This window comes from Carica papaya, chromosome 1, assembly GCF_054855325.1.
Source record: "Carica papaya isolate Zhongbai chromosome 1, ASM5485532v1, whole genome shotgun sequence".
Taxonomy (NCBI): Eukaryota; Viridiplantae; Streptophyta; class Magnoliopsida; order Brassicales; family Caricaceae; genus Carica; species Carica papaya.
In genome coordinates, this window is record NC_142309.1 from 30550134 (window position 1) to 30573731 (window position 23598).

Here is a 23598-nt window from a genome sequence, read left to right on the forward strand (position 1 = left end):
GAAACTTTTATACACACAACATTTTAAAGCGATCGCAAGGTTGCGATAGGAGCTGGAGTTGTTCGATTGGTTCCAGAGCAGAGCATTGCACGATGGAGGCTGTCTGTAACACTTAAGAATTCTTTATTATTATTATTATTATTTTATTTTATATAAATATAATTAAATATTAATAGAATTTATTTTATTTTAATAGAAATAATAATAATAATTATTTAAAAATTTAATTAAAAATAATTTTAAAAAAAAATAGGTAAAATTTTAAATTATAAAAGTATTTTTAAAAAAAAAATTGAAAACCGAACGTCAAAAAACATAATTTAAAAAACTTGCACCCTAAGCTGAGGAGATAGAGAACTCTGAGTCGACAAGCAGAAGAGAGTCAGCCAGTGAACAGAATAAGGGATCGGAAGGTCTTTTATGCTACTCACAGTCTTGCAGATTGGGACCCCTTTATTTGGGTAAGATTTCATGTAACCCCGACCTCAACCCAATATTGTTGAAAAGCCTTTTTCTTTTTCTTTCTTCACCGAAGAAAGAACTAGGGTTACTAATTGTTAGTGATGCTTACTAGCTGTTAACGTGAAGTCTGGCTAGGTTAGGACTCTTTGATTTCTTTGAAGAGGTTACAAGATTGTAAATGCATGCTTTTCAATGTAAGTTTTGTCGTTTCGATTGAAGAGAAAACACCCCATTCTGGCCTTGTATTTACACAACAATATAATGACGCTTGGGTGGAGTTGAACCAGAATTTTGTCAATAGGTATTGTGTGATAGTTTTTCTTTGCGTTTGACATTTCCTATTAAGCATGATGATGGTGAATTATAGCTAGAATTACAGTTTGGATTGCCTTCCTAATTTCCTATTATGGATAATCAGTGACATTTCCTTTCGTTTTGGTTCTGCAGAGCCGTTTTCATTACAGATGTAACTTTCGTGGTTCCATAAACTTTGTTGTGATCTTTTTCTTTTCTTTCTGCATATATGGAGTGACTTTTAGGTTCCTCGAGGCCCCTTTCTTATTGATTGTAACTGGTATTGATTACGTTCTGTTTTGGCCAGAAAGTTTGCTTTCCTGTTCTTTTCCTTTCTTTTGTCTGGGTCTATTTTCAGTTTCCATATGATAGGACTTGATGTAGGAGATGAATAGAAAACCTGTAGCCATCATATAATGGGTGCCTTATTCCTTCCCGTCGTATGCTATTTAACTACTCCTTCCATCCTGTGCCATACAACTTAGTTTTTTTACTGTCTCTTGATTAGATCAGTGCATACTTGGGAGACGACTCTTTACTTTTGAGTCTGTTTTCTGAATGCCTGATTTCACCTTTGTGACAGTTATAATGCTCTTGCACTTTTTGTTTTATAGAAAAAGAAATACTAAAATGCACTTTCTATGGAGCTCTGGCAACGGCTACAGGAGGACTATCTTTACCAGCTGTATGCACAAATCTTCAACACATACAATTTTGTGAAATCAATTAAATTCCATCAGATTAGTTAGCTCTCTTTCGTAAAATTGTCTTTCTCAAACTATGTTCTCTTGCTATTAGGCGTGATTTTGTATATCTTAGGAGTTGTTTTCTTAATAAATTGTTTTAAAGTCTTTGCTAAATAAGATTAATCACCTCTATCATGTGTGGGGTTGGCTAATTTCCAATGCTAAGATTCATGATTTGAATGTAAGTACTTCTTTGCTATTTTTGCTGTAATTGGGTGCTGTATATTTTGGGTTCTGTGTAATTACCTTTTTCTCTGTCTATCTTCTATGTTGCAAAGAAAGCAACTTATGCTAGCCTAATAACAATTTCGAATTTATGCACAGAAATGTATGGACATTGGTGTATATTTTCTCTTACAGACAAGTCTTTAGTTCTTTAAAAATCTTATCCGTGTTTTTGAGAATTATTGTCTACTTTGTTGTTATTCTTTTCCTTTTGTAATTAAAAATTGGCCATGTTAAGCTTCAAGAATTTTTTATTTTTTTTAATAAATTTGAGTGGTTCACAAAAAGGAAAAAGAGAGGCTTCATGGTAGAACTCATGAAATTATATCCAAAGGAAGGATTTCCTTTAGCTAGTGATTTTGGCAATCAAGTTGTTGTATGGTTTGGGTAAAGGCAGTAGCTTTATGTTAGTTATCTCTGATTAAGGATGGAATATGGCATCATGGATGAAAAAAATGTAGTTTGCAAATAGCTAGCATGATTCTAGGTTTTCTTTTAGTGATCCTACACTGTCTGAATGTGTTATTTCAGATGTTTCAATCTTCTTGACTCATTATGGCACCCTAGATTTTGTTTGGGCCTATTTTTCTGCCTGAATGAATGGAGAGTAGAAGTTTTTTTCTGCACAGCTGATATCAAATTTTCTTTTCACTGCAGGTGCTAGTTGAATTTGCATAAGGATTAGTTGTTCGGTTACAAATCAAGGTTGTTCATGATTCATTGTTTTCTTTGATAAGGAAAACATGAAGCACATTGCATTTGTGAGATCTCTTCGTGCCTGTACTACCCTTTCTAGAATAAACGGACCTTTGCAAATTCGTTTATTTCAACATGATTTTGTTCCAAGAGATCCCAAAACCAAGCCTAAACGCTACAAGTATCCTCCATTTTATGATCCATATGGACCTAGACCTCCACCTGCTGATAAAATTGTTCAGCTGGCCGAGCGAATCATTGCTCTACCTCCAGAAGAACGAAGACAAATTGGTCCTTCTCTTCATGAGAGGTTAAGGCATCCAAAGTTGCAGCCAATTTCAACTGAAGGCATGGACATGGGTCCAAGTGGGGATCAAGGACCTTTAAAGGTTGAGGAGAAAAAAGAGAAAACCGCATTTGATGTAAAGCTGGAGAAGTATGATGCTGTTTCAAAGATCAAAGTAATTAAAGAAGTCAGGGCATTCACTAACTTGGGATTGAAGGAAGCTAAAGACTTGGTTGAGAAGGTCCCAGTTTTGCTCAAACAAGGGGTAACCAAAGAGGAAGCAAATGACATGATAGACAAGATAAAGGCTGCCGGAGGAGTTGCAATTATGGAATGAGAAGGCATTTATTCTTTGTTTCTTGATTAGCTGTTCATTGTGTGTTGGAATTTTGTTGCAGATGAGTATCTATTCAGACTGCTAGAAAATTTCAGTTTGTGAGGAAATATAAATGGTGTTAAAGTAAAGAACGCTGAAGCTGGCTTATCTACAGAGGGTAGAGGCAGGCCATGTTGGTTTATTAGACACTGTTTTATTCTTTGTTGACTGTGTGTACTGAACAGTATGGAAGGAAGGGTGTGGGGGCATAGCCTAAGCCTTTTTATTTTCAACTATCTCGTGTCTGTGCAGTGTTTCTTTCTTTGTGGTTGCTCTTGCTATCTCAAATAATTGGACATAAATGAATGGAGGTATATGATGCTTAATAGATGTAGTAGAAGAAGTTTGAAAGTTATTACATTTTTTGGTTGAATATAGTAAAATAGAATAAAGATTTTAAAAAAATACTGTTCATAAAATAAAGATTTTATTAATAACCTTAATTATTAGTAAATTTGCCATTATGTTGCATATAAGAAAAGATATTAAAGAAATTTGACACACAGAATGTTACTGAAGTCCTTTCAATGCTTTTCTTGAATAAATGGAGGCTTATAGTGCTTGGAGGTATAATAAGGGGTTCTTTCTCAAAGTTCCCCTCTCAGAAAACCTTTAGACGGGATTTCATAAGCGTCTAACCCCTATATTCTCCTCCTTGATACTAAAAGGAAAGCTTGAGTTACAAGAGCCCTAAAAAGAGCTCATGAAAACTTAAACTCTCACCTCACCTAGCTACCCTATTCTTTAATTGAACTGTTTGTAAAATTCCCAGCCTGCCGGAGTATGTAAATTATAAAAAGTACAAACTTTAAATTGAATGTATAATTTGATTATTAAATGAGAATAATATTCTTATATAGATCTCTATCTTCTTTACATTGATTCCAAGTTTTATTCATATAGTAAACTCACAATTTGAAACAAATGCAAATCCGCATAAACATCTATTTCAGCAATAGAAAACTATCTTGCTAAACTTAATAATACATAATTTAATGAACAAATCAAAACAAAAATCCGTCATTCATGACATTTCTAATAAAACACAAAAGAAACACCTCCAGAAAAGCGTTTTGATCACTTCAAATAAAATTTCAATTGAGGGGAGATATAAAGTATACCGAGTCTGGACATAATTTGCTTGGAAACAAATGATGAAAACGTTACATGAAAATTCATAAATAAATTAATAAGAAAGAATATGAAGCAACTCCTGTAGAACAAATAACAATATATCAACTTCAACCAGTTCTGCACCGTGAATAGAAAACTTTTCAACAATAGCGGTTTGGTACATCATTCATAAACCAAATGGTTGTATTCATCTTCTTTTTTCATCTTTGCTTTACAAACTGCACTTGCTTTCCTTCCACATTCCTTTTCTATGAAAATGAACTCAACTGCCACCTCCATTTGTCACGACTATTTCTGCATTTACTCTGCCTTCCACCTTCGGATGACCTGAATGCCGTCTTGGTCTGGCAGGAGAAGGTGGATAAGAAAGACGTTTCTTTGCAGACCCGACTGATCCTTTTTCTGGAGTTCCAATTTTATCTATTCCTAGTGGGGTTTGTAACTTGGTCTTCGCTCTAGCAGACTCAGTTGGCACCATGTAGCTTGGGACTGCTGGGGAGCTTACCAGGCTCTCATCATCTCGCACAGATGACCCTGCAATGCTGTGCCTCCGAAACCTGTCTGACTGGACACTTATCATGCTTTTAGAGTCATCATCTGGACCCAGACTCTCCCTTGGACTTGCTAGCTTTAACTTTCTGGTAACTGTGGAAGAACCCGGCTTGGAAGGAGTAGAAGGTGATTGAAGATTTGCCTTTGGGCTTGGCTTGTAACTGGCAGTTGGGGATTGTTTGTCAGAGTTCAATTGATGCCGAAGATAAGATTTGCTGATTTCTCCTCCAACGATGCTGCGATTGGTACTCTTCATGGATACTTGATCATTGTTGAGCTCTTTATCTATTGCGCTTCGAGTTTCCCAAGGCCTGGCTGCCATCCATCTTTCTAACCAGCTCCAACCCCAGCTGGGATTGGTAGGATCCATGAACATTGGGTTTACACATTTTGAGGAATTCTTCCAGGTTTTCTGCAGAATGATTTCATTCAAAGGATAGAATCAGAGCTTGCTTTTCGAACAACTTAAAACAGAACCCAAAATTCTTTCAGACTGCAAATGAAAACTGGTGGAACTTTCATTTGCTTCCTACCAGACTCTTTTGCTCCTTAAGAACAGATTAATTTTACCCCACTAAGCAGATACATTTGTCTGGCTCATAGTACATACTGATCAGAGATAGTTTGTTTTTTTATTTTCATTGTCTGCTGACAATTCCCTGATATTCAGTATCTATTCAATGATCAGAAAAAAACTATTCGAGAACCAGGAGGATAAAAAAATTCACCACTTCTTGAGACATGAAACAGCTCATCAAGCAAATTCCAAATCAATGAGACCATGTGCTAAGTTCAGGAGCCATATTTCTCTCCTTCAAGCGCACCATTTGTGCATTAAAGATAAATGAAATGCATGAAATAACTAACCTGATGAGAGAACGAGTAAGCCAGTGACCTTTCTCTTCTCATTGATGCTTCATGCTTGCTAAGTAGGTTTGCTTCAATTTGTTCCTTCGACTGCGTGCTGTCATCCCATTCCTCCCCAATCTGCTCAAGCATTTAAAATAATCTGGTCAACAGTGACGAAATAACTTAATAACCACTTTTTCCATTGAAGTGATGAGCCAAGTCATCCTCTAAATGACAATTAATAGCTTTAGTAGCAATCCAGATACAGTATTGAAACCAACTTCCCCATAAACCTATTTGATAGATCATTAAATGTTTCAGTCTCTGGACCTAAGTACTAGATATTACTTGCTTTATTTTGATATATAAAATGCATTTTCGAGGAATAGGGAACAACAACCCCAGCTCCCTCATAACTAGACTCACATGCAGCTTTATGTTTTCCATTATCAAAATATTGTGACCAGACAACTCCACAGCAGCAAATAAACAATGAAAAATATCCCAACTGAAAAGGTTAACTAAGGTAGATAAATCATAATGGAGGAATAAAAAAGAAAGACCCGGAGGTTCACAAGCTCTTTCGCATGTTTCTGTAGGAGTTGCCTCTGCAGAGCCTGATTCTCTTCTGACATCCTGATCCTCCTTGACTGAATCTGGGATTGCACCCGAGATAGAGTCTGCATGCATCTGAGGGTTGTTGCTGCTTGCCGTTTAACAACAGACCCTTCCATCAATGATTTAAGTCTGATCAGTCCTCTTAAAGCCCGCAGTGCTCTTTTTGCCTGAAAACAATAAATATGAAAAGTAAATTCAGTTAATGAATTACAATTTCAAAGCATGTGCGTAGAAGGAATTATTTTCCTTCTTGAAAGGAGGGCAAGAACTTAAACTGTGAAAAGACATTTAGATTGTCATCATAATAAATGCACACCAACCATGAAGCAATTAATTAAATGGGAATAGAGAATTTCCCAGAAGTCAAACAAACCAGAGGAAACTCAACCTCCATAAAGGAAAATGTTTTTTAAGGGAAAATGTCACATTGATCTGCCGATTAAATCTGTTTTCATACTAAGTGAAGAAGCATTATGTCCTAGAAAAGAGTAACTAAACTTTACATAAAGAATATTGATAGCTTCTTCAGCATTGTGCAGGTATCTTAAAAATTGAACGAGAGACAAGAAAAATACTGTACCAACATTTTATCTAAAGATCCAAACCTCCAAAGATCACAACATCTCTGGCCATCACCTTAGTGTGAATTATATTGTTTGACCTGCTTCAGATTTGCATCATTTCCAAGTACAGACATTTCTTTCTTTTCGAAGGAGTACAAGCACATTTTTGGAACTAGCAAATCAGCTATATGTTAGATGCTTAATTAACTGAATTTGCATCTCCTTCAACTCACACTTTTGTCTTGAAAAGCACGTCTTTAAAGTGCGTCAGTTTTGTCCTTTCTTCACAATAGGCTTAGATATTGTCTCTGTCTTAACATAGAAAACTGGTGGAAAGTTCAATATTCCCTCTAATTCATAAGTCAAGAAGCTGAAGTTTCTTTTAACAGAAACTAGATCTCTACGAAAGGAATTAATCAGAATAGGACGCTCAGGAAATATGGAACCTTAAAATATAATCTTATGAGCAGGGATCTGAATACTACTGAAAGTCAAGGCCACCTTTAACTTAGGCAATTAAGAACCTTTGCCAATCTATTAAACCATACTGGACCAATCTTCCACCATTGTATAGGAAAAGTAAAACCACTGCCTATTAACTGTGGGTAAACTTTTTGAGATGTAAGCCCTTTAACTCTGGGACTGCAGGTAGAGAGTGTTGACTTTTTAGAGAGAATATCATTTTACAAAAAACTCCACATAAGGGGGAGGATTTCACACAGAAGCCACCCCCTCAGGCGCTCCCCCACGCCCCCCGAAAAGTGATGATTAGTTCTATCCCAGACTTGATTTTCGAAATCTTCTTTTCTTTCTATAGAATATTTGGGGGGAGGGCGATGGTGAACTACAACCATATCTTCAGCGAAAGGCATGTTCTTTTTATCCAGCAGGGTGGGGGCAATCTTGCAATTTTAAGCTTTTTCTTGATGCATTTAATAAAATAAAATGCTAACTTTTTAGTTTTGAGTTATTCATGGTAGTAAGTTAGAGGTGGCTCCTTAGATGTAGATAAATAGCCAAACTATGTGAAGATTCTTTCTTCTCTCTTTTTCTTGCTTTTACTTTAAGCTTTGAGTATATATACTATAAAGTGAAGGGGCAGAACACAGAGGGGAAGCAACATCAATAAATGCTGCTTACGGACTATGCTTTCTTTATAAGGCAATTTGAAGAGTGGTTTTGGTTAGTGAGATTTAGCTGTCATAAAACTGATACCATTGATTAAATAGACTAGCCACTGAAATTGGGCATTCTATAAGGAAATGACAGCCAGTAAATTGAACAGCCTAGAAGCAAAATAAATAAATTATACCAAGTATCCTCGAAATGCCGTTTGAATTCTGATGGCTGCCACTTCCTTCTTTGTTTTTCCAACAAAATGAGGAGGTATTGTTGGAAGTACGGTACCTTGATCAACCTTCACAGCAGACTGGGAAGTAGCAGCAGCAGCAACCTTTGAAACAGCAGCAGTGGCAACCTCTGCAGAGTAAGCATATTTGCTTTCTCCATCATCCACCTCAACTAATCTCACATCTTCAGGTGGTGGGGATGGCGGCAGCGGCGGTGGAGGTCCCATGACAATATCTGGAGACACTGAATTGGAATTCGAATCTTCTTGCTGCCCAAACCATTTCTTCTTCAATTTCTGGAAGCACACAAAGTGAATTAATTAAAACCAAAATAGAATATTGGAATTCGATCTGATTATGTATTTTCCTCTGAGAGAATTGTAATTATGTAATTTTGCAACCAAAAGATAAAATAAAAATAGAAATTTCTAAAACCTCCTCTTCCTTCTTCTTGGACTCTGGGCGAAGAGCGTTTTTCACACTTGAAAACCATTTCCCTTTCCTACCCATCTCCTTATCGTTCCTTGTTTAGATCCTTCTGGAACCAAAGCAAACGATTACTCCAGAAATTTCTCTAGACTCAACAAATTAAATTTGATTTTGTCAATTATGCATTAATGTTTGCAAGCTTAGTGTAAGGCATCATTTGAATTTGTTCAATAAATAGAGAAATTATGGAAATAGTAAAGGAAATTTCTTCAAAGAAATGGTGATGACCTATATAGGTAAACACAAGCAAGAAACTTAATGAGCAATCTCAGTCCAAAATTCCGAAGGACTGAAGAATTTATGTCCATTTTATGCACAATTTTAACTAGACAGTATCTACTGTCGGCGGCTCCTTACAATCAAACGCCGAGAGAAGTTTGCTACATCTATGCTTTCCCCTAGATTTCTCATCCAACAAGAACAGATTAAACGAGCTAAATTTAACAAAAACTTATCCAACAAAATCGCAAGTCCGAAAAATAAGCACTATCAGCAGTAAAAGAGCAGTGAGATTTACTGAAAGAGAAAGGGATTGCGCAGAAGAGGCAAACAATTCTAGTAAATAGCCAATCGTCTAATTGAATTGAGGTCCAGAAGAAAAGGACAGCGTACCAGAAAGAGAGAAAGTAAAAGATAAGTGTCTGGAAGCTAAGTGGGAAGGGCAGATCTCAAGAGAGCTGCTTCTTTCACTTGAAAAGATCTTACATCTCCCTCATTTTCCTTCTTCTTCCTCTTCCTTGTATGTACAAGAGAAACAAAAAGATTACAGGTTGAAAAAGTTGCAAACTGTCTGTAAGTTGTGTTTTGTGAATATAAAGCAAGAGACGAAGAAGAAAGAAGAATTGGATCTGGGAGATTTTTTCAATTATGGAAGAATATGAGGAAGACACAGCTGGTGTCGATGCGCGTCCCCAATGTTTGGGTTGGTTAACTGGGCCCCATTGTCAATTAACATGCTGCCAATCACATCTCCATTTTTGCCAAGTAGCTGAGGAAGAGGAAGGTATCCAACGAATCTAATGAAATCAGAAACATGGGATTTATTCATTTTATAATAAATTGTGAAGTTGAAATTACATGAATTTTTTAAAAAAAAAAGGTACGACCAAATGCTTTCTGTTCTTATTATATTTAGCATATGAAGCGAGATGAGATTGTAAATTTCTTAATTAATGCTTGATTTTGATTGCAAAAATAAATATTTATTCCGGAACTAAAAGAATTTTTTTTTTTAATTTTTAAGTAATCTAATTACCGTATTTGCTTGTAATTTGATTAAAAATCATCCTATCTTATGTGGGTAGTAAGTAGTTCATTGATTTTTTGGCTTGTATGGGTTTCATGCTTGAATTAAACCTCCTTACTTGCCAATTTTATCTCAGAACAAGAAAGTAGAACACATGAAGGTCGCTAATTTCCTATTTGGATGACATTTGTGAAAACCTTTCATAAATCTCTTTTATTGTTTCATACTTCTCTTTTGAACCTTACTTGGCAAAAGTGGATAAGACTTCTTTGGACTCCATTGATGAAGCCGGTAGCGATACTCTCTTTCAATGAAGGGTGGCAGTGGCAGTGGCAGTGGATGAACCAGGAACGATGAACAATGTTTTGATTAATAATGATGGATTCTTTCAAACGTGCCTTTAGAACACAAATGGAAAAAGGAATAGTGAGTCTATAAGGACATTCATATGTATGACACGTGACTTTTACATAGATTTGAATTATATATTTCATCAATCAATCATGTAAGTTAATTATTAATTTAAATGGGTAATTTGAATATTTTGAAAAGTTCAGAATTAATTCAAATGAAAAAAAACAAAAGTAAAAATGTAATTTGAACACAATTTTTAAAAACTTGGACAATTTTAGCCATCTCAACCCCCAATTAGTAGCTCTCACGTCTCAGAATTTTCCAATGCACACATTATTATGTGTGTGTGTGTGTGTGTGTGTATTATTAGCGGCAAATCATGAATTGGACCCACTGTTTAATACCTGTGTTATAATTGAATTTGGGGGACGTTAGCTTGACATTTGGAGCGGTCTTATTATCAATTGATACGTTTGAAAGAAATAACTTTTGACATGTACCGATGAGTGATATGTATGTACTCAAACAATTTTAATCACTTATAAAATTTAGGAAGGTTGATTAGTAGAATAAATGAATTTTTATTTTTTTAAAAACTACATATAAAGTAAACACGCTTACAAATTTCTACGGGGACAAAAATTGAAAAAGAAACTTGACAGTTGCATTGTAAGTGTATATATATATATACATACAGGATCAGTTTTCTTCTTCACTCATCTTAAAAGTGTATCTTCTTCTTCTTGAGATGATATGCCGTCTTCTTGATTAATTTTCTCCATGCATAAAACACGAAAGCTGATATTAACTGATTGGAGGAGTTACATCAGGAAAACGGAAAATGCCAAAGCATGATCTTTGAACAGTCTGATGGTGGGATTCCTTTCAATTTTCCCTCATCTTCAACAATTATTTCTTTCACGTATTTGATTGAATTCTGTCAAACAAAAAAAAAATAATAATAATAATAGCCAAAATCCAGTAAATTTTAAATTTTTGTATTAATGATATATATATATATATATTTAATTCATAATTGAGTATATATCTTATTTTATAAGTATATATGTATGTATACCTGGTTGGTGCGTTGAGCAGATGAAGGTCGACCCCACCTCTCAGGGTCCCAAAGAATGGAGCTATTGAATGCAAAAGTCGAAATATGAATATTGTAATTATCTGGCCCAGTTTTATTATTCAAGTGCCATCCAATTACTTGTGAAGATTCACATACAGGCCCTTCAATTTTCACCTTCTGCTTCTTTGCTGATACTAATGCCATTGCCCATGTCCCAAATACCCTGCAAATTTACACATTGTTTTTTTTATTTAATTATTACATCCTACTGAAAATAAATAAATATCTAAAAAAATAATAATTTACATACTCAATATCTCGGAGGTGATGGAAGAAATGAAGATCGTACGTGTTGGATAGACTGGCAAAATGAACAATCCCACTCAACCTGTGGTGTTCAATGTGACTGAGAGCAAGGTTTCTGTGGTGAGTTAACTCAGTTTCTGGGTTACTAAAATTTTGTTTGCACACCAAATATCTATACATTATTCCTGTTTTGCTAACAATGTCCGACACTTGATTAGAATCTGATTGCCCTTCAACTATCATCCACAACAATGGCGGATCCACCAACCTCAAAGTATTACTTAACCTCCTCAAAAACACTCCTTCATAACCAGGACTGTTTTTGCTAATAATCGTAGTCACTATTATTATCAGCGCTCTAGGGCTCATCTCTTCTTCATCTCCTTTTTCCATTTTCGTTATTAACTTTGCACCATCTGCTTCTTTAGAAGTTGATGGAACTGGGACTGGGATTGGGACTGGCCGGGGCGATTGAGGTGTTGGTGAAATACTGGTATTGCTGGAGAGCTGATGAGCTTGCTGTGATGTGGGTGAAGGAGGATACTGTCTAAACAAAATTGGAGCTTTACTGGTTGGAGCAAAGCCTGTAAAGAATCCCATAACAAAGCATAAAGAGAAATGGAAGATAGCTTTCTTCCATAACAGAACTTTCTTCTTGGATCTATCGAATGATCCCATTGTCTGGAAATGAAGAAGGAAAGGGATTCAAGAGTATAATTACAGTATAATATATATATATATATAAAAGATGGGAATTTGAACAGAAGTGGCGAGAAATGTTATTTGGAGGGGAGGATGTCTTCAAGTGAAAGAAAATAGAATGAGTTTGGCACCAAATGGTTGTTGGGATGGAAACCCAGCAACTAAAAGTTGAAATTGACAATAACAAATATTCTTGTTTTTTTTTTATTTTTTTTTTTGCTTAGTTTGCAATGAAACAAATAAAAACCAAATAGTAATTATTTGACAAATATTTTGTTCTAATCTATGAATCCATATATATCATAGTGAATTTGAATTAATTATTAAAATGTACAAATTACATTCATTATCATGTAGCATGACATCAACTGAATTAAATTTAATTCTAAATATAAAATAATAGTGGCATGCAACATGTTTTTAGAATATATTAATGGACAACTTTCTCAAGGTCTAAAACATCTCTGTTTTGAAGCGCACTGACGGGGGGGACTGAAGTGACTTGGGGCTGGATGCCGAGTCAAACCAGAGCGCTGCCCCGATTTTCTGGCATTCCTTCCGACGGGAAGATAACCTCCGTTGCGCGTAAATCTGTACCTTGTTTTCCCTTTCAAAACTTCCGTGGTCGGGTGAGTATTGGTATGAAAATCCCCCTCTTTTTAATGCAATCTTCGAAAAGATTGTAGTGGTTTTGATTTTTTTACAATGGCGAACTTGTATGTGTTCGATTGTCAAGATTGAATGTTCGAAACAAGTTTTCTTCTTCTTTGACGTTTGTTGAATAAACCCCATCACGTGTTCGTCAAAAGTCTTGTGATATCACATTGGTCGACTTATGATTAAACTGAATGTCCTTGAATTTTTAGGGAATTTTGTCTTGATAATGAACGAAAATTAACTTTGTGATTAGGCTATTAACCCTGTGAATCATCACCCAATGTTTCCTTTAAATCCCTAACTGGAGTGGTTAAATCCTTGTATTTCTCTAACCTGAATTTTTTTGGATGCTATGACTGCACCTGATTGTAGAGCTGCATAAACGGTCGGATCTTCTTCCACACTTTGACCTGTCATCTGGTAAACACTAAGTTCTTTATGTGTAAATTTTGCTCTTAAAAGCATGAGAAAAGTGATACCTGATAACTCATGACGTTTTTATGGCTGAAATCACTTGTTCAGTTCTTCGTTCTTTTAGCTTCTGATGTATGGGTTTTTTATGTGTTTTATTAATGAACACCATTTGGGTGATAATAATAGATTGCATAGGGGTGTGACATTAACAGATTGCCCAGTTGTGAACTCAAGAAGCTCAGTGGTTAACTTGTGAATAAGTTTAGAAGATGTTCGATGATAGGTTTGGTGGTGCTTTGCTTATCTGTTCAATTAGGATTCTACTTAATTGAGTTTTACTTCTTGTGTACCAACTTGCCACTCTTTAGTTGAAACTTTTGGGTAATATACGAGTAGTTTACTGAGTCAAAGATCCTTATTGATATGCTGACTTTTCTATTTCTTTTCTCTTTGATATTTATTTTCTTATAAACGTTCTCGAGTTGTAAATGTAGGATGAGAGTCGATGAGGATTAAAAAATGCTAGGGAGAACAGGCATTGGGGATCATATATATTTTGTTCCTCTTCTCATTTGATTTTCCTGTTTTTAGTCTTGGCTTGCAGTACTCTGTTATTATTATCCCACTAAATTGGATATGTATCCATGCACATAGTTGCACTTAGGACATGAACAAATGCATAAGAAATAATTAATAGTCTGTATCACGTAGTATGTGTTTCACATCCTTCATGTCCTGTTTAGTCTTAACTAGTGTAGTTTTTGGTGTTTGATTCTACCCATGGATGGATTTGTGGAAATCCTTTTAAACCTTTAAATTTGAACCAAGTAAAATTATTTTCTGGATGCCCGGACTTTGCAATGTGACAGTCTTCATGTCAAATGTTCCTTAAAACTTGGATGTATGACTCGCAGGACTGATTAATGTATGAGTATGACTTGACCATGCTAATATGTTTTATCAATGCCAGATAATTGTCTAACCAAGGCCCCTCATCTGTGTTCATTTGACCTGCTTTTATTTGTAGTATGTATAACTGAATGGATAGCTTTGCAATTGAACTCTAAGTTGGGATCTTTTAAGTATGCTTAAACATATCCCTTGGACATAAGAGGAATAAATCATTTTCCACATCTGATGGAGTTCCTTTCTGGAGCTTAACAAGAAATCTTGGATTGCATTGCAGAAGCATGTCTGACTGAGTTCTGTGTATGCACTCAGCTGACAAGTTACTGAGTGTGCCCTTCACCAAACATGTATACATGCTATCTCTTATGCATCCGGCTTGTTTGTTTTTGACTTGGTTTCTTTAAAGCAAGCAACTTAATTCTATGCCAAATGCGGATCTGATTTTGAGTGGGCGACAATGTTAGGTTTTACATGACTTCTTTTGTTGGTAATGGGGTTAGAATAAAAATGGTAAAGAATGTTTCTGTTCGTATAGATAAGGATGGGAAATTTTGGAATTTGGGAGAAGATAACACACTTGTTGGGTGGGTAAATGCATGGAAAGTAGATTAGGAGGAAGTTACTAAGGAGCCCTGGCATCTCTTGGTCTGATTAGGCTATGAATCGTTTGGGACGTATTCTTTCTTCTTATGGATCAGGGCCGTCCAGTGTGGATGTATAAACAACTTGGGCCTTTTTGTGCTTTTAGTGTCTCTTAGCTAGCTGATCATGTTGATGGTCTTCTGCCTTTTTAAGTGTTTATGTAGGACAAAATTATTAGTCATAGCCAAAACATTTGGAAGACCAATATTGCTACAGAAGGAACAGTCTTTACCATTTGGTAAAGGAAATTTTGACAGGCTTTTGAATGGTTTTTAACTGTTCTTAAAAGTTGAATATATTGTAGCGAGTGTGATTTTTGATGTTATTATAACATTTTACTTTTTATGTAATAATATATTTGTAGTATCTCTAGATGTAGGACGAAGATGATGATGGTATACGAGCGTCTGCTGGCACTTGACAAAGAGCCTATACTGAGTAGCTAGCTGCTGCCCTTATACAAACCTACTCCTGTACGCTTGCATGCAGATCGGCCGGGGAGGAGGTGTCCCAATCCCATCGTCAATCATAAAAATTAATTAAGGTGACGTCAAAACCACCCTCTTTCCTATTCATCCCGTCACATCACTTCTCTCAAAACCCCAATTTAGCAGCCAAATATTTTCTACTCTCCCGAGTTTACATAAATATTTACTAATTAAAAATAGAAAAACGAACTTAATTTACTAGCTACTACTCCATTTATATAGAAAAACCTCCAACAAGTCATAAATAATAGAGGATACGTGCATGGATGGACATGTACAGCGACATTACATAACTCATATATAAAGATTCTATATATAATGATGGTGTACGGACAAAATGCCACACACATTACACATACACACACAACATACGTACATACATATATATATTTATATATATATAGAGGAATATAGTAGAAAATCCAATTATTAACATACGAAGAAGATGTTAGCTAGGGAATGGACGGCCAAGATTCGGCAGCAGGAGGGAGTGTGATGGGTTGGTCTAACATGAGGTGAAAATTAGCGAGCGTGTTGAAAGCAATTGAAGTGGACGTGTCATCGACAGCAGCGCCTTGTGGCCCCAACATACTGGAATCCATATCAGAAAACAAGGGGCTGCTGCTTATGTGATTAATCTTGTCCATCCAATTCATCTTAGCATCGACGGGTAATATTTGGAAATGGGAGAAGGTGGCCTCTGTCTTGCACTGTTTGGTAACAGTACTAGGGAGTTGTTGTTGTTGATGTGAGAGGAGAGACTTGAAGAGGATGGAGGAGTTGGTGTTATTAGTAGCAGCAGAGAGCTGGTTGATTAAGGCATTTGATTGGGAGAGAAGTGGGTTGATTAGGGTTTTCAAGTGGTGGTTGGTGACGAAAGGGTTTCCAGGACTGGTTTGATGAGTCTGAGACTCTAACAATGGTGTTTGGTTCTCCAGCAGTACTGGGGCCAAGGACGACCTCGAGGGAGATAAAACTGAAGCTGCTGCTGCTGCTGCTACACTATTTTTTTTCTCCCCCGTCTTGTGAAATATTCTGCAGATCACCCATTCCTCCTGCACTCCATTTCACGCATATATATATCGTCAAAACTTTAGTGGCTAGTATTCCAGTTAAGAAGAAGATCAGAGTCGTAAATGAAATCATGGTTGATCCTGTTAACTTGGGATTAATCATTAATGTTTAATTGTGATGAGAATAGAAATGAGAGAGGGAGGGTAAGGGGTTGTCATATCAACCCCATCACGTCAAAAACTATCCCCAAAGGTTAAAAATTAAATATTACGTGATAGAGAGTAAGTCAACCCGGAAAACGACAAATAAAAAGTAGGGATATAAAGAGGTTGGCAGGGCGAGCACGTGCGGAGGGGAAAGGGTTTTTACCTTGCACGTGTGGCGAAAAGAAAAGTCACCGTCGAGACGGTACTCGTGCATCACCCACTTGGTCTTCTCTCCGCGGGGAGCCCTACCCTTGTAGAAGACGAGGGTTTTCTTCATTCCCAGAAGAGCTCCGGTGGAGGCACTGTAAACCTCCCTGTCCTTGCCTGTGGCTTTCCAGTAGCCAGCCCCTGTTGCTCTGTTGGTTCTAAGCCCCGTTGGGTATTTCCTGTCCCTTAGGCTGAAGAAGTACCATTCCTTCTCTCCCATCTTTGCCACATCTGAAACAATATTCATCCACATTAATTAATTCATTTTTACATATATCCCCGTTTCATTCACACCTCACCCAACTCCCTTTCTCAACATTAATTACCAACCTACAACCCCTCTTGTATAAACATTGATTTTTCAACCACACAATATATAAATATGGAAACAGCTCTTGTGGGTTAATTTTTGCTGTACCACATAAATAGATTAATCATATATCCATATGTATACATGTATATACCTATTAAAACATGACTTGGTACTGTCACAACATGTATATACCTATTAAAAATCACAATCAACCTAGCTAATGCTAAAAGCGGATGAAACCAAGATGATTTAATCGACCAACTAGACTCCTCTATTGCACTGTATGGGTAGGTAGGGCTAATTCTGAAAATTATGATGAACTTGAAGCCTGAAGTCATGGTCTGCCAGTACTATTTCATCAACAATCTTAATACTGGAATTAGTTGAGCGAAATTTACTAACGAAGACAAAACGTATATCTATCACTACTGCCAGGATTTTTTTTTCTTTTTTCAGGAATTTCTTGGGGAATTGTAATAATTAGACCCACAATCGAGCAATATGTCTACTTGTTTGTGCTTTTAAGTTTTATGCTACTTAAATAGTCTGGTATATGATAATCATAGACAAAAGGAAAAAACCAACCATGTCAGAAAACTGAAATATATATGTATGTATTAGAAAAAAAATAAAAAAAATAAAAAGGAAGGAAGAGAGAGTTGTAAATATAGTTATAAAGCATACCTGGAAGCTCCCACGGTTCACATCTATTAAGATCAAGCTCAGCAATATGGAGACCGGAAAAAGTGGCATTAAGCACCTTAGAAGCCAAGTAAAAAGTAATAAGCTCTTCATCAGTGGGGTGAAACCTAAACCCAGGTGGTAGCCCTTGCTCATTCACTTCTTCCCCTACGCCAAGTTCCCTGAGAACATCTTCCACAGCCAACATGTCCGCTTAAGCACTTGCTCTTTGTTGCTAATTAAATTAAAGACGAACCAAAGGATGAATATACTATGTATATTTATATATATGTTGAGAGAGAGAGAGAGAGAGAGAGAGAGAGAGAGTAGAGAAGGGTTTGAAGCGCACTGAAAACGAAGGAAAAAAAAAGAAGAGAGAATCCGAAGAGGTTTGTAAATGCGAGTTGTGGAGAAGATGAAGCTATAGATAGATTTGGGAGGCCCTACAAAGCGCACCTGAAAAAAAAATATATAAAAGAAAAGCTTCCCAATCATGTAAAATAAAAAATTATTGGAAGTAGAGAGTTTACTTTTTCTGAAATACAAGAGATTTTAGAGAGAGAGAGAGAGAGAGAGAGAGAGAGGAAGGTGGGGGGAAATAAATGCGAATTAGTTTTTTTTTTTTTTTCTTGGTTAGATTATTTTTCTTCAGAGATTTATGCGTGCTCTTGTGAATATGTTTGAGAAATTTATGAAGCAGAGTCAGGTCCTCATCTCTAACACGAGAAAATAAAACCTCTACCTATCTCAACAGTGAGAGCGTTATTTATCACCAAATTCCTCTCTCTCTCTCTCTCTCTCTCTCTCTATATATATATATATATATATGTACACGAAATATAATGCATGTAGCAGAGTGTAGCAGTACTGTTTTTTTATTATAAAAAAAAAATTGTACAGCAAGATTGTCGTATCTCTTCAACCCAATGTTGTATTTTGATGCGGTGATCCTCATAATTTTATTTTCCTCTTTCGCAGAGCCAAACCTCGAAATTAGCTTTTTCAATAACTGCAATTTTCTTTTTTTCTTTTACAAAAAAAAAAAACATATAATAATCTTATTTCTTTATATTCAATCCTTCCCACCAAAAAGAAAATTCTTTAGATTCTGTTTTCTTCTTCTCTGGGGTTACAATAACCCGTTTTGAAGTCTATCACGCTGCCAGCCATTTCTTTTCAATAATATGCTTGCCTCCTAACCTCATCATATATAACTCAAACATATATATATATATATATATATAACCCTTCTTTCACACGTAATATGTTGCAGTAATAAAAACCCACGACTTCATAATTCCCGATTGCTTTAACTTCTGCATTTCTTACAAATAAACGATCGCATATTGACAACTTCTATGTTTGTACGTGTTATTTACTCAAAATGTACACAACTGAATTATTATACTTCATCACCTACATTAATTCCTTGGGCAGAATTTATGAATTTCATCACCTAATTAAATGAATTGGGTTGAGGTGAAGCAACGACATTCATAATGGGAAGACAGCAGTTAAAATGCCGGCGTTGCACGTGTATATGTATATACAAAATACATATATAGAGAGAGAGAGAGAGAGAGAGAGAGAGAGAGAAAAAAAGTGAAGTGAGGATTATATAATCGAAGGGTGGTTGTCCTAACTCGCAAAGCTGCTCTATATCCAGATGCAGACAGTAAAAGCGATCTTAGTAAGTCTACCAAGTAAAAGATAACAACACCCCCCAAGAATCTAATGCCATTCCCTTCTCAATCCTATACAAATAAATTTTACAGCTCACTCCCTCTTTATAGCTTTACGTAAGTCTACTTACAACTACCTCTGCTGTACCTATACATATTGTTTTATATAGCCACCTTCTAATTTCTCTTAATTAATCAATCCAAAAACTAATTAGTTTTAATCAAACTTAACCCTAAAATTTTAAATTGTTTTGGACTTTAATACATAATGCACTACAACTTGTTATTATACTAATATATATATATTTTTTTATTATACTAATATATTTACAACTAAATTCTATAAAAATTTTAAATTTACTTAATATGTAGATGGAATTTTTAAATGCATGACCTCAAATTTATTTAGAATTTTTTAAAATTTTATACAAAATTAAGTATGAATACGTTAAAATTATAAATTTCATTTATCTTAAACATGGGCTACCATTTTGCATCTAAAAGGGCCCAAACAAAAAGTGGGTCGGTGCTCTGGACATCGAACCGACCCGCGTCTCCTGGAGCTCCCCCTTCTCAAAGACTGCCACGGTTTTGTGTCCCCGTCTCTTTCATATGTTGACCTCTATAAAGGATTCTCAAGTTTTCCTTGAATGCAAATTAAAGTTATTTTGTTTCCTTTATTAAAAATCATCGAATGCCTAAGTATTTCGTCAGCGACAATCAATTTTTCCCATGAAAAATAAGGTAATTTTATGCCAAACCATTCACTTGTTCGCTAATTTGAGGTTTCCTTTGATTATTACTTACTTATTTTATCTTCATAGAAATGGGAATCATAGATCGAACTTGTATTACTTTTCTTTTTTCCTTGTCATTACATTTTTTACAGTTAACTGTTTGAACGAAAGAAAATCTGTAATTTCATGAAGCTGCAATTTTAGTTCTGAGTAGTGAGTTTATACTTCAACGAGGTTTCCAAACACTACTCGCGGCTGGTGATTTAGCCTCTGAGAGAATGTGAGCAAGGCAAAGCCACCCATGAAACCATTTTCCTCTATTTTGATGAATATGCAGATTTAACATTTTTATGTAGTATTGCAAATTGGGATTGTAGATATTGGATATAGACAGAGATGTAGCAGCTATTCAAGGGTCAAATTTTCTGGGTTTTAAATGGATTGCTTAAGTTGCTCGTTAGGGGGCAGTTCAATGTAGGTACGTAATGCAGGGTTTTTTCCAGAGTTGGTAAAGTTCAATTTTCTCGTGAAAGACTACCAATTCATGGAGTTCTATGTGGTGTTTAACTGTCTCATGAAAGAATCTAATGGAATTGATTTTTGAAAATAGTACAAATTTGTATTAGTTCTCTTAGAAAGCTGATTTTATTGTGTTTAGCACTGTATATGTGAGTGTGAAACTTAAAAAAGAAGTTTTTGGGGTAACACTGGAGGTAATGTCATGTTTATGTAAAATATAAAAGAATTGTATGCTTGTCATTGTCATTGTTTATTGGGATACTTTATTTACAAATCCACCTACTTTTATTCATGAGATAATTTTCCTGCTTAAGTCTGATTTCAATTCAACAAGGATAAAAGGCACTGGGAAAAATGCATGTGAAACAATAAATAATCATCAGACCAAGTAAGATAGAGCTGCATCATCTGTATTATTGCATCTTTAATTTCTATCTGCTATTCAGGTATGACTAGGGTCCACTTTGCTTATTTCACAAAATGTGAATGACATTAGAGTCTTGGAAGAAGCTACGTTGGGAAGCATGGATTTTCCATCTCGATGGAATAACAACAACAATCCTTCTAAGGGGTCTGAGGAGAAGCCATCATTCAATGATCAACATTTCTTGCTCAATTTTATTATGAGTACTTACTTTGGTCCTGATGTGTACTCCGATAATCCTAGGTGTTCAGCATCTCACAGGATAGCCAAAAGATTTCCGCCATATACTTCAAAGAATCTGGGCTCTTCATTTCTTAGCACTTCTCAGCTACAGAGCTTGTATTACTATGTCTTGAGGAATGCTAATTCTGGCCTTGTTTTGGAACCAAATATGTTGCATATGTATCTTAAGGGTAAGCTGCCTTTGCCAAGCTCAGCACTGTTAGAAGATTGTCGGCAGTTCCCAAGCTTTTTCCCTCTGAATATTCATGAACATAAAAGGTACTCAGCAAGGCACGAGATTGTGAAGGGCGTTGTTCTCATTGATAATCCTGTGACATCTTACATAAAAGAGGAGGACCTGAAAAGGTTCAGATGCTTATCTGGTAGGAATGATTTGAAGCTTGACAAAATCAAATCCCTATCTTACCAACCTGGACGCGAGGATGGAAAAGGTGAAGATGAGAATAATTGGGTGACAAGTCATGACGAGATTGCTGCCAGATGTGTTTCCTATGTAAATGGTAGTTTGTCAGCAAAGTTTACAGGAATATTTAAGATAGATACTGAAGGGACAGTTAATAGATGTGATCCCAATGGAAACAATGATTCATCTATGAAGTTTATGGAAACGTATAAGAGAAGGCGCTGCGATCCATTGTCAATGCCAGCATTTCCCTGTACTGCTTCTGCATCAAAACCTCAAAATGATATTTGCAAAACAGATGGACCTGCCATCTTTTCTCTTTTAGCTGTTTCACATATGCATGAATGTGTTTCAGATCCATCAATCATTTTTACTGGGACTGCAAGAGAAGGGATATCTGGACCACCTGTTGGCGTTCTGGATATAGGAATTAGCAAAGCTGCGTACTTCTTCCGAGTTGCATTGCCTGGAGTCAGGAAGAATTTCTGTATGTCTCTTTTTGTTCCAAGCTTTTGATTAATCTCTATTAGTTTCTGATATATGGTACAGATTGATAACTGATGCTACAACTGTGGTGGTTAATCTAAAGATTAAGTCACAACTAAATTGATGCTCCAAACTTTGGTACCTCTGCTTAGCCTTTGGAATTATAAATCCTTCAACTTTTCTACTATGTGGGAATTGCCTTTTTCTCTGCCCTATAACACAGTATCCATGGATCTTTTGGGTGATACAATTACCATTGAAACTGCCTAAGAACGACCACATGTTCGGGGTTACTTTTACTCAATTTTGAAACACTGTATTTTAGAATAGGTACCAAATAAATTGTTATAAATCCATTCTATATTGTGTCGTTGGTTTATGGGTCTGATGAACACAGTGAATTCCTGCACCGCCATGCATCTTCATTTACTGTTCAAGTCTTCATGATAAGCTGTCTCTGGTACTGGTTTCTTTGGTTCTAATTATATAACAATATCTGTTTCCATAGGTGAGTTCAGTTGCGAGATTGAACCCAATGGACGAGTTCTTCTTCAAGGATCAATAACTGGTGGAAAAACAGTGAAGAAGCGCTCCAGGACTTTTGAGATGAAGTTCCGGCAATTATGCCCACCTGGACCTTTCACACTTTGTTTTAATCTTCCGGGACCTGTTGATCCAAGGCTATTTTCACCAAACTTTAGATCTGATGGCATTTTTGAAGCAGTTATCATAAAGCTGTAATGTTAGGTCTCCAGATACACCAGTATTCACTCTCTTGACTGGGCTGAGTCCAGTTGTCGATGGTAATCTCATTTGGGTTATATGAAGGCTTGAATACACTTGTGTTTTTTCGAGGCTGCTGCCTTATTTACTTTGTTAATGTGATGTGGCCAAATGCCTGTATGAGAAAGTTGACGGTGGAGAACATACTGATCACACTTATATATCATCTTTGATGTTTATAAATAACAATCCTCATTACCCTTTTTTTTTTTTTTAATTTTCTAATTATTGTTATTAGAGATGTCAGTGACACCAGTCTGTATGTTTTTTGGACCCAGCCTGATGAAACTGGGAAAAAGACATTATTCTTTATAATATGAGTTTAAATTTATTTACATGTTTGGTAAATAATTATATATGTTGTAAGTTCTCGTATTTTAGAAGACTTATAAACTCTCTTTTGGTCATTTTAATTAAAATAATACTTTGAGTTATATCTTTATTAAGCATAAATAAATAAATGCA

General features: G+C 35.8%; 5 protein-coding genes and 1 long non-coding RNA gene across 19 annotated transcripts; 3 read left to right on the plus strand and 3 right to left on the minus strand.

The window, feature by feature from the left end:
• The first annotated feature begins 302 nt into the window (after positions 1 to 302).
• On the plus strand, positions 303 to 3318 carry LOC110826040 (Ribosomal protein L12/ ATP-dependent Clp protease adaptor protein ClpS family protein). Of its 5 annotated transcripts, none has more exons than XM_088210521.1 (3): positions 304 to 461; positions 1371 to 1441; positions 2385 to 3318. In XM_088210521.1, the coding sequence occupies exon 3, from the start codon at positions 2471 to 2473 to the stop codon at positions 3044 to 3046; it is 576 nt and encodes a 191-aa protein (XP_088066647.1). In that variant the 5' UTR covers positions 304 to 461; positions 1371 to 1441; positions 2385 to 2470; the 3' UTR covers positions 3047 to 3318. The 5 variants fall into 5 exon arrangements, with proteins under 5 accessions (XP_088066645.1, XP_088066647.1, XP_088066648.1 ...); XM_088210522.1 differs by lacking the exon at positions 304 to 461 and adding an exon at positions 485 to 763; XM_088210519.1 differs by lacking the exon at positions 1371 to 1441 and having other exon boundaries at positions 303 to 461.
• Positions 3319 to 4144: 826 nt separating this feature from the next.
• LOC110826041 (protein IQ-DOMAIN 2-like) lies at positions 4145 to 10146 on the minus strand. Of its 4 annotated transcripts, XM_088210518.1 has the most exons (7): positions 10131 to 10146; positions 9252 to 9655; positions 8586 to 8688; positions 8114 to 8446; positions 6196 to 6405; positions 5639 to 5758; positions 4145 to 5183 (listed from the first exon to the last, which is right to left on the minus strand). In XM_088210518.1, the coding sequence occupies exons 3-7, from the start codon at positions 8658 to 8660 to the stop codon at positions 4482 to 4484; spliced, it is 1440 nt and encodes a 479-aa protein (XP_088066644.1). In that variant the 5' UTR covers positions 8661 to 8688; positions 9252 to 9655; positions 10131 to 10146; the 3' UTR covers positions 4145 to 4481. The 4 variants fall into 4 exon arrangements, with proteins under 4 accessions (XP_088066644.1, XP_021912313.1, XP_021912312.1 ...); XM_022056621.2 differs by lacking the exon at positions 10131 to 10146 and having other exon boundaries at positions 6184 to 6405; positions 8586 to 8685; XM_022056620.2 differs by lacking the exon at positions 10131 to 10146 and having other exon boundaries at positions 6184 to 6405.
• Positions 10147 to 10800: 654 nt separating this feature from the next.
• On the minus strand, positions 10801 to 12432 carry IRX9 (Nucleotide-diphospho-sugar transferases superfamily protein). Its single transcript, XM_022056624.2, has 3 exons — positions 11628 to 12432; positions 11318 to 11540; positions 10801 to 11176 (listed from the first exon to the last, which is right to left on the minus strand). The coding sequence occupies exons 1-3, from the start codon at positions 12299 to 12301 to the stop codon at positions 11066 to 11068; spliced, it is 1008 nt and encodes a 335-aa protein (XP_021912316.1). The 5' UTR covers positions 12302 to 12432; the 3' UTR covers positions 10801 to 11065.
• Positions 11564 to 15663, plus strand: LOC110826044 (uncharacterized). Of its 2 annotated transcripts, XR_002541979.2 has the most exons (4): positions 11636 to 11743; positions 12801 to 12954; positions 13355 to 13402; positions 15321 to 15663. It is a non-coding gene; the product is annotated as an uncharacterized LOC110826044 (long non-coding RNA). The 2 variants fall into 2 exon arrangements; XR_015814521.1 differs by lacking the exons at positions 13355 to 13402; positions 15321 to 15663 and having other exon boundaries at positions 11564 to 11743; positions 12801 to 13133.
• Positions 15664 to 15734: 71 nt separating this feature from the next.
• Positions 15735 to 18582, minus strand: CUC3 (NAC (No Apical Meristem) domain transcriptional regulator superfamily protein). The gene is made up of 3 exons (XM_022056623.2): positions 17860 to 18582; positions 16819 to 17093; positions 15735 to 16490 (listed from the first exon to the last, which is right to left on the minus strand). The coding sequence occupies exons 1-3, from the start codon at positions 18062 to 18064 to the stop codon at positions 15888 to 15890; spliced, it is 1083 nt and encodes a 360-aa protein (XP_021912315.1). The 5' UTR covers positions 18065 to 18582; the 3' UTR covers positions 15735 to 15887.
• A 1551-nt stretch (positions 18583 to 20133) lies between these two features.
• LOC110826054 (HSP20-like chaperones superfamily protein) lies at positions 20134 to 23468 on the plus strand. Of its 6 annotated transcripts, none has more exons than XM_022056643.2 (5): positions 20140 to 20282; positions 20428 to 20753; positions 21241 to 22117; positions 22220 to 22351; positions 22859 to 23468. In XM_022056643.2, exons 3-5 carry the CDS (start codon positions 21319 to 21321, stop codon positions 23089 to 23091), a joined length of 1164 nt encoding a protein of 387 aa, XP_021912335.2. In that variant the 5' UTR covers positions 20140 to 20282; positions 20428 to 20753; positions 21241 to 21318; the 3' UTR covers positions 23092 to 23468. The 6 variants fall into 6 exon arrangements, with proteins under 6 accessions (XP_021912331.2, XP_021912335.2, XP_021912332.2 ...); XM_022056640.2 differs by having other exon boundaries at positions 20428 to 20555; positions 20653 to 20753; positions 21241 to 22351; XM_022056637.2 differs by having other exon boundaries at positions 21241 to 22351.
• Positions 23469 to 23598: the final 130 nt, after the last annotated feature.